This window comes from Myotis davidii, unplaced genomic scaffold (genome assembly GCF_000327345.1).
Source record: "Myotis davidii unplaced genomic scaffold, ASM32734v1 scaffold685, whole genome shotgun sequence".
Lineage (NCBI taxonomy): Eukaryota > Metazoa > Chordata > Mammalia > Chiroptera > Vespertilionidae > Myotis > Myotis davidii.
The window spans coordinates 469,954-478,265 of NW_006295823.1; the positions used below are offsets into that span (position 1 = coordinate 469,954).

The 8,312-nt window shown below is 56.4% G+C and overlaps 1 protein-coding gene across 3 annotated transcripts in view; it reads left to right on the forward strand.

The window, feature by feature from the left end:
* The first annotated feature begins 1,193 nt into the window (after window positions 1-1,193).
* The window catches only part of NEK7 (NIMA related kinase 7), a 46,736-nt gene continuing 39,617 nt past the window's right edge, over window positions 1,194-8,312 (forward strand). For all 3 annotated transcript variants that reach the window (XM_015568455.1, XM_015568453.1, XM_015568454.1), the window contains exons 1-4: window positions 1,194-1,278; window positions 5,165-5,305; window positions 6,067-6,129; window positions 7,050-7,160. In XM_015568455.1, the coding sequence (XP_015423941.1) occupies window positions 1,222-1,278; window positions 5,165-5,305; window positions 6,067-6,129; window positions 7,050-7,160 (372 nt within the window). In that variant the 5' untranslated portion in view covers window positions 1,194-1,221. The remainder of the gene's footprint in view (window positions 1,279-5,164; window positions 5,306-6,066; window positions 6,130-7,049; window positions 7,161-8,312) is intronic.

Genomic DNA, 8,312 nt, shown 5'->3' on the forward strand with positions numbered 1-8,312 from the left:
ACTTACTAGTATTTCCTCATAGACTGCGTAGATGTTACTTATAACTGGAGGTTTTGTGACCCGCCTTGCGATGGAAGGGCACCTTCATTTAAAGAAAAGGAAACGACTTCGTAACTTTGAGCTTCAACGCTTTAGAATTCTGAAAACTCAAGGAAAGAAAAACTTCTCCAACGTTCATCCAAAATCTCGCTTCAGACTGGCTTGTGCATAGCGTCAAGTTTAAGATTTCACACCGTGTCGAGGATCAGTTATAGAGAAACTGGATGATAGCAGGATGGAATCCTCAATGTATGGGCAAAAGCAGGAAGTATTCTGAAATGAATGAAATTCATACATACCCTTGGTTAGTCAAATCGCAGTTACTCTAAGCTTAGTTAGAAGTTGAATTTAAAAGATTGTAAGCTCTATGTCTTTATTATTAATATTTATTGTATAAGGAGGGAGCTATCTTCCTTTAGCTAAGCATTCTTTAATATTAACTATAATTTTAAAACGTTTCCTATCTAGTGACTAGTTTTATAGTTGGCCCTCTCGGCCCCCAACACACACACTCCTGTGAGGACTGGCCTTTCAGCTGAGGCCTGACCGTCACTGGAGGCCTTGGCGTTGGACATACAGGACCTGGGCGGCCGTTGATAGAATATGACGCCGGGGGCTTTGGGGACGGGCATGTCAGGCATGAGCGCGATCGCAGGATCTTCCTGAATTTTCTTCCCGTTGTGGAGAGGGGCCCCTGAGGCCTGAGGGAGGAGCGAGAAGCTCACCTTGTCTGCCAGGGCCTGCTGAGTACGTGACCGGGGACGGTGACGCTTGGTGGTGGGTAGACAGAACTTGTGCTAAGCAACTGGCAGATGTGAGGGTGTGGCTATCGTAATGGGTTCCTTTTTGAAAACAGTATATTTTATTGATCTCAGAGAGGAAGGGGGAGAGAGACAGAAACATCAGTGATGAGAGAGAATCATTGATCAGCTGCCTCCTACACGCCCCACACTGGGGATCAAGCCCGTGACCTGGGCATGTGTCCTGACCGGGAATGGAACCGTGACCTCCTGGTTCACAGGTTGATGCTTGACCACTGAGCCACGCGGCCGGGCTTAATGGCTCCTTTTGCAGCGTTGGGTCGGCCTCTGATGTTGCTGATGAGCACGGTGAGTGGTGATGTCCGCACTGACATCTCGTCTTTGCCTTCGCAGAGCTCTGACGGTCCTCTTCCTTCGGACGATGGATGAGCAGTCGCAAGGCCTGCAGGGGCCGCCTGTCCCCCAGTTCCAGCCCCAGGTAAGGGCCTCACGAAGAGCACCCCTCTGTCCTTAAGATGCGCACTGACAGGTCCTTGAGGAACTGAAGCCGCCCGTGGCTAACGAGGAATGGCCAGGTGTTGTCAGCATTGTGTGCGTTTTCCTAGCCATCGAATAGTTAGTTCTCAGGGGCAAACATGGAGGAAGGTTGAAGCGTTGGTTTTTACAGTCTCCCTGCCTCGGCGGCTTGGTCACTGTGCGCCTCCATCTGCTCCGGCTCCTGAGACCTGGCCAGCCTTCAGAGAGCACCTCACCCGTGTCTGTCCGTGGAGAGCACCCCCTTCCCACTGTGACCTCTCTTCTTGGACCTGACGGCACCTTCTCGTGCCTCTCCCGGTGTTGCTGGCGCCTGCGTGTCGTGGCCTGTGGGCGTGTTCCCGTCCCTCCTGTTGGGTGGAGAAGGGTCCTCGTGTGGAGCAGGGGCTGCGTGGACGGGCCCGGGAGCTGGTGAGGAAGGCCTGGCTGCGCTGGTGGGGGCGCGAATGATGATAACGCGATACAGACACCAGCGACATCCAAGTGTGTCGCTGGATAACTGCTTGTCCTTGGCCCCTCCTTGTTCCTAGGAGCAGTGGCCTTCCTCTGTGTTAGATGAAAAGCCGCTGGTCATGGTTAATGGCGCCCTGTCCTCACTGGACTGAATCTCCAGCACTTTGTGTCTAGGAACAGGTCACTTTTCAGATATTCCGGGAGATTTCAGGGAGATAACTTTCCAATGGGAGAAGCGTGGTTAGGTGACGTCGTTAGCACACGTGGCGCTGGTGTGTGCAGGTTTGGGCTGTTGCTGTCTGGTTCACAGGGAGGTTTGTAGAAAACACGTGGCAGAGCTGTGCCAGATGTGGTCACAGGACATTCTAACTGGTGTCGCTTGGAGGTGAGTCGTGGCTCTTTAAAGATCACAGAATGAGTTTTATTGGCATTTTGTTACTTTTAAATTCTGTTAACATTGAACAACATTAATGTCAGATAGAAAGCAATTTGCTAGTCTGCTAAACGGTAATATGAAAACCACCCGTAAGAGACGATGGCAGTAACAACGAAAACCTTATTAATGATGCTAAACATACTGAGCGCTGGCTGGTGTCTTCGATCATTGATAACAGTCCCTCTGGGACTTCCCGGGACAGGAGGTTCTCCCTGGGGAGCCTGCGGAGTCCACTGCGACTCGGTTAATTTCCCCAGAGAGCCATCATCATGCTGTTACCCCGAATCACCCATTGCTTCGTGAACGTCTTCGCTTCCAATTGTGAGCAAATTAATTAATGGAGTCCTAGCGATGAGCCATTGTTCCGAGAGGCTGCGCCTGGGAGGCAGCCGGGGTGCGGCCGAGTGGGTTTTATTTGAGAGAGAAGCGCACGCTGTGCAGGAGGCGGCGAGCAGACCGCCAGGTACCAGTTGATCCCACTGAGTTAGCAGACCTGGAGTCGTGTGATTCGCTCGGAGAACGCGGACACTCGGGGGCTGGCTGCTGACTGTCCTGCGCAATTTTGAATAGTTGTCTCGTGTCTGAGATTTCAGGATGCTTTTCCAATATGACCTGTTCGTATGTGGATGCAGATCTCTTGAGATTAAACATAATTTACCCCCGAAATGGAACAGAAATGCTCCCCAATCAGTTCCAATTATGCCCTTGAGGTTAGGAGTTGTCGGGGTCTCAGGTCCTCAAGAAATAAAATCATGAAAAGCAACGTATCGGCCGCGTGGTCCCTGCGCGTTGGTTATGGTTTGAGACTTCTTCCGAAAAGGAACCCGTTTGAAAGTCGCCACGTGGGGGATGGTCTCTGCAGTGAGTTAGGAGACGCTGGGCCGGACCAGCCCTGTCTCAGGGCAGGCATGTCCGACCCCGGGGGCCTGGGCATGGGGCCAGGTGTCCTCTCGTTCGCCTGGGATCTTAACTCCTCAGCCAGTTCCAGCCAGGCGCCCACTTGCCATCCACGTGGCTTCATGTGGGATGCTCGCCCCTCCCCCGTGAGCATGAGGCTTTGGCGGAATAACCAGTTAGATGCCCTGCGTTGCCTCCCTGAGTCAGGAGCTGGTCCGCAGGGAAGCGGGGTCCCCGCTGGAGGCAGAGCCCCGGCCGGGGATCCTTAGGCCTCCTGGTCCGTGGGCTGTTGGCATAGGGAGATGGGGAGCAGGTGGAGGCAGACCCTTCGGGGCCCAGAGGGAGGGCCCGCGGGAAGGTGGAGGTGGCAGCTGAGCACTGTGATCTTGAAGCCAGAGGACCCGGAGGAGTCGTGTACAGCACGAGGGCCGGGGGGAGGGCACAGCCGTAGCGGGTGCTGAGCCTGGCTCCGTCCTGGCCGCTTGCATGCACCACCCACTTGACAGCCCCGGGAGCCTCCCCGCTCAGAAGTGGGGAGCAGCTCCGAGGGTCCTGGGCGTCAGAGCTGGTCTCCGATCCCCCCATTCCAGCGCCCGGGCCTTGTCTCGGGCGGCGGGGACTCCATGGAGCTGTTTTATTCCCAGGATAACTCCGTGCTACACCACACAGTGTATGGTTGGACATCAAACAAAGGAGAGAGCATGGCTTTTCTAAAAATAACTCTTCCTCTCGTGGCCTCCCCGGCAACACCAGCTTTTGTTTGAGGACGGACAGTGCTGCCTGCAGTGGGCAAGCCCGCCCAGCGACGTGGGCACTGGGGACGGTCGGGGTTCACGACCGGGTGCGGGGTCACCTGGAGGGGCCTCCAGACAAGCCCGTGCTATGCGGACTGCAGGGCGGTGGGACTGTGCCAGCCCCGTCGGCGCTGGAGACAGGACGGGGCGAGGAGACGGCTGTCACTCAGCCCCGCTGCCCTTGGAAGGGGGCCGAGGGGGAGGCGCCGCAAACGGGCTGTGAAGTTGACCCGCGGCCCCTGCCCAGCAGATGACGTGTAATGAAGTGTCTAATGCGCAGGCCGCTCAGCCTGATCCTGGGTGGCAGCCCGTCCCTCAGCTGCCAACCTCACCCCCTCCGGCCTCGCTGCCACCCCGGCCGGCCGCCCCAGCTTAATAAGCCCAGACAGTGTGCGATCTGACATGCAAATGTAGGTCATTGCATATGTAAATGTGTGATTACAGGCCTGCATGCCAGAGCACATTAGTGAGCCGGCCCAGCGGGCGGCTGTCACGCGCCTCGGCGGGTCACGCTCGTGCCTGTCAGTCACCCGCCGGCGGAGGTGGGATTCCCGTGTCCCCGCAGCGTGGGGGGTGGGGGGGCGGTGCTGCCGGTGACGCTGCACCTGCTGGCGGCCAGGTTCCCCCCGGAGGCCGCGGGCCTGTCCCCACGGAAGAGGCAGGAGCCCTCGTTCTCAGACGCTGTCGGCTCCTTAGAGACCCACGCGTCCTGAGAGAGGCTCAGGCGGTAACGAAGCCCCTCCTCTTGAAGTAAAACTTCCCTTTAAAGTGGAGAAACTGAACAAGCTGCCCAGGGCCACGGCGGCGTCGGGGAGGCGGCGCTTTGTGAGTTCGCTCCGTTCCGCGGGCACCGCTCTGTCCCAGGGACGTGGTGCGGGATTCCAGCTTCCTCGCTACGGCGGTGCGTGTGCTCAGCCTCATTTCTAACACGCGTGTCTGCCCAGCTCTGTTTCTCATCGGGACTGGAGATGGAAACTCTAACTGGATTCTCTCGGAGGGTCCGCAGGGCTGGGCCGTAGGGCGGGCTTTGCTCAGCCGTGGGAGGCGCAGAGACTGGCGTGGGAGGCAGGACACCGTGGGGCTTGTGACGCCGACATGGCAGGAGTGTCAGGAGACGACGTAGGTGCCCGTCTGTGCGGCTCCCTCCTGGCCCCCGCCGGGGTCTCAGCTCACACAGGCCACCTGCTGGCGTGACAGCCGCCATGGTGTGCACATCGTGTGGCTGAAACCTCGCTGATCTTTCCTTGCAGAAGGCCTTGCGGCCGGATATGGGCTACAACACGCTGGCCAACTTTCGGATAGAGAAGAAGATCGGCCGCGGGCAGTTCAGTGAGGTGTACCGGGCGGCTTGCCTGCTGGACGGCGTCCCGGTGGCTCTGAAGAAGGTGCAGGTGAGCTGGCTCCCGTCCTGTCCAGCGCCAGTGGCCCCGCGGGCGTGTCCCTCACACAAAGGCGTTCCCTCCGTCACCTGCGGACGGGCCGTGGGCTCGATGCCGTGTCCCTCACACGAAGGCGTTCCCTCCGTCACCCGTGGACGGGCTGTGGGCTCGATGCCGTGTCCCTCACACGAAGGCGTTCCCTCCGTCACCCGTGGACGGGCTGTGGGCTCGATGCCGTGTCCCTCACACGAAGGCGTTCCCTCCGTCACCCGTGGACGGGCTGTGGGCTCGATGCTGCTAACAGTGTCTCCCTGATGTTTGCCACTCACAGCCCTTCCATCCTGTCCCGTCCTGAAAACCTAGAGCTGACACCTCCCGGGGCCGGGCGGGCGGGCGTCAGACTCACGGAGAAAAGGGAGCCACTCCTCCTGCACACGGGCGGCACCCCGTCCTTTCCCGTGACTTGAATGAAGTGGCAGGGGCCGGAGCCACCCGTGTGTCTCTCCTTGTAAGCCGTTACCTAGGATACGAGCCGATGCGTATTTTCCAAGTCTTACTAACACGCGTGTTAGTGCCGGCTGCTGTGGAGGGAAAATGGAGGCTCCAGTGCTAACGTCCAGTGAAATACTACAGATCCGACAGCCCCTACAGGCTGATCGGAAAGACACGTGCTCAGTGTGTGTAGTTACATGTATAAAAACCATAAGGAGTGGATGTGGCAGGTGGCTCGGACCTAGGTTATTAATGTTTGTAATTCTGGACCCTGCTTTTAGATATTTGACTTAATGGACGCCAAAGCCCGTGCCGACTGCATCAAAGAAATAGACCTGCTCAAGGTACGTGACCGACCGCCGGCTGCATGCTCTCCACCCGTGGGGTTACGTCCACGGTGGGAAAAGAGTCTGTTTTGAAGGAGGCTTTGTGGCCAAGATAAGGCAGCCTCGGGCTGGGCTCCGGCCTCCCAGGTGGGGGAGCCCCACGCCCGCAGCCCCCGCTTTCTCCGTCCACCTCAGAGCTCTTAGAGGCACCAGTGGGGCCGACTCAGCCGCCTGTGGGGAGCACAGCTGCCCGTGCCGATAAGTAACTTACTAAATGTTCCACTCACAAGCACAAGGATCGTCAGGGCAACCGAGGCCACTCTCATTCAAAGAACATATACGTTTGAGTCTCAGTGTATTGAAGAGTCTAGTTACCTTTGGGAATCGTTGTGAAATAATCTAACTGGAACATTGGGTAGGATTCGCTTTCTCCCCTCATTTCAAACTAGGAAGTAGATAAAGGCAGTATTTAAATGCAATGTAACAGATGACAGTTGTTGAAATTCTTTACTGTTTTTGTTTGTTTTGTCTTTTAACTTCAAAAGAGGAGTAAAAAGGAGAAGGTGATTACCGTTGAGCGCCCTGCAATGGCAGAGCTCAGTCTGAAGGGAATGATTCTTAGCAGCTGGTGGCTCCATCGTGTCATTCACTTGTAGGCGTGGGTAGATCGTTGGACAGAATATACTTTTTAAAACTTTAAGTGCCTGGTATTCTCTATTATTTCTAATAAAGAAGATTAAAGTAAAATTAATTTATACCCAGTTTTACTTTCAATTATTACACTTGCTTTAAAATTCACAAGATTAAAGAAAAATACACTGTCATGTGAAGTTTCCGTAACTTAAAGATGAAACGCAGTAGCTAAGTGCATTCTTAAGCTATGAAACTATTGGGAATTTTCCAGAAGAAACCTTTTTCTTGCCTGTTTTTTTCCGCAGCAACTCAACCATCCGAACGTGATTAAATATTATGCGTCATTCATTGAAGATAACGAACTCAACATAGTTTTGGAATTAGCCGATGCTGGTGACCTATCCAGGATGATAAAGGTAGGGTTTGTTCTTACTGCTCGGTTGTCTGTTGGACGCACAGGTATGTCAGGTGCTTTACACTGACTTGGGCACCTGTGGAATGCACGGCATGCCCCGCGGTCATGGCTGTGGTGGGAGCTGGTCCCTGCCCTCAGCCGCAGGGGCAGAGAGAGGCTGTCCAGCAGCCCGACCTTTCTGGGCGACTCATCGGAGAGGAGCGTGGGCTCTGTGTTCAGACCCTGCACATCAGACCCGACTTGGCCACTTAGCAGTGACTTCACTTTCTTTTTCTTGCCAGTGAGCTTATCTCTTATAGGACTTTTGACTCCTGTCTTCAAACCCCCCGATCACAGTCGATTGGTGTTTGTCAAGAGCTTAGCACAGGGCCTCATACACAGAAAGCACGTGTTGCGTAAGTGCGGCCACTGCTATGTGGTCACTGTTACGTGTGATTCTTTGTTCCATAAAACTCTGGGGCTGGTGTGGCAGCTCTGAGCTCTGCGATTCCCAGAGCCCAGGCCTGTCTCGAGCTGACCTCACCCTCCCTGCCTCAGGGACAGGGCGCTTGCTGCTGTTCCTTCAGCTCCGTCCCGCTGGCCCGAGGCCAGGCGTGAACGCTCTAGCTGCAAGGGAGGCTGGGCTGTCTGTGCGTGTGGCTGGCCGCGTGCTCGGTGGAAAATCAATGAGAACCAACCAGATGAGAAAAGGAGGCTATTTATTCTGAGCTGACAGCAGGAGTCAGTGCCATGGAGGGCGCGGCGGAGGTCACGGGCGGGAGTGGGAGCCTTTCCGGAGGGCGGTGGGCGGCCGGGTCCAGGCCGTCGGAGGAGCTGATCGAAGCCGGCGGCTCATGGGACGGGCCTTTCCCTGGTTGGCCCCGCGGTGGGAGCAAGGACAGAAGCTGGAAATGCTGCCGGTTGCTAATGAGGCGCCGACTGTGGCTTAGGCCGTGCAGCCAGCCGCCTGGATGGCCCGGGAGGAGGCCCTGGTCCCTGCAGGTCTGCCCCGGCGCTGCTCCCTGGGTGTTTGCTGGAGAGAGAGGTGGGTTTCTGGTCGGGCTGCGGAAGGCTCAGCCTGTTGTTCCCTGTGGTCTGGCCGTGGCCTGGGTGAACGTCTGTGTCGGCGGATCCGGGGGCCAGCAGGGATCCACCCGGGGGCCCCGGGGAGGAG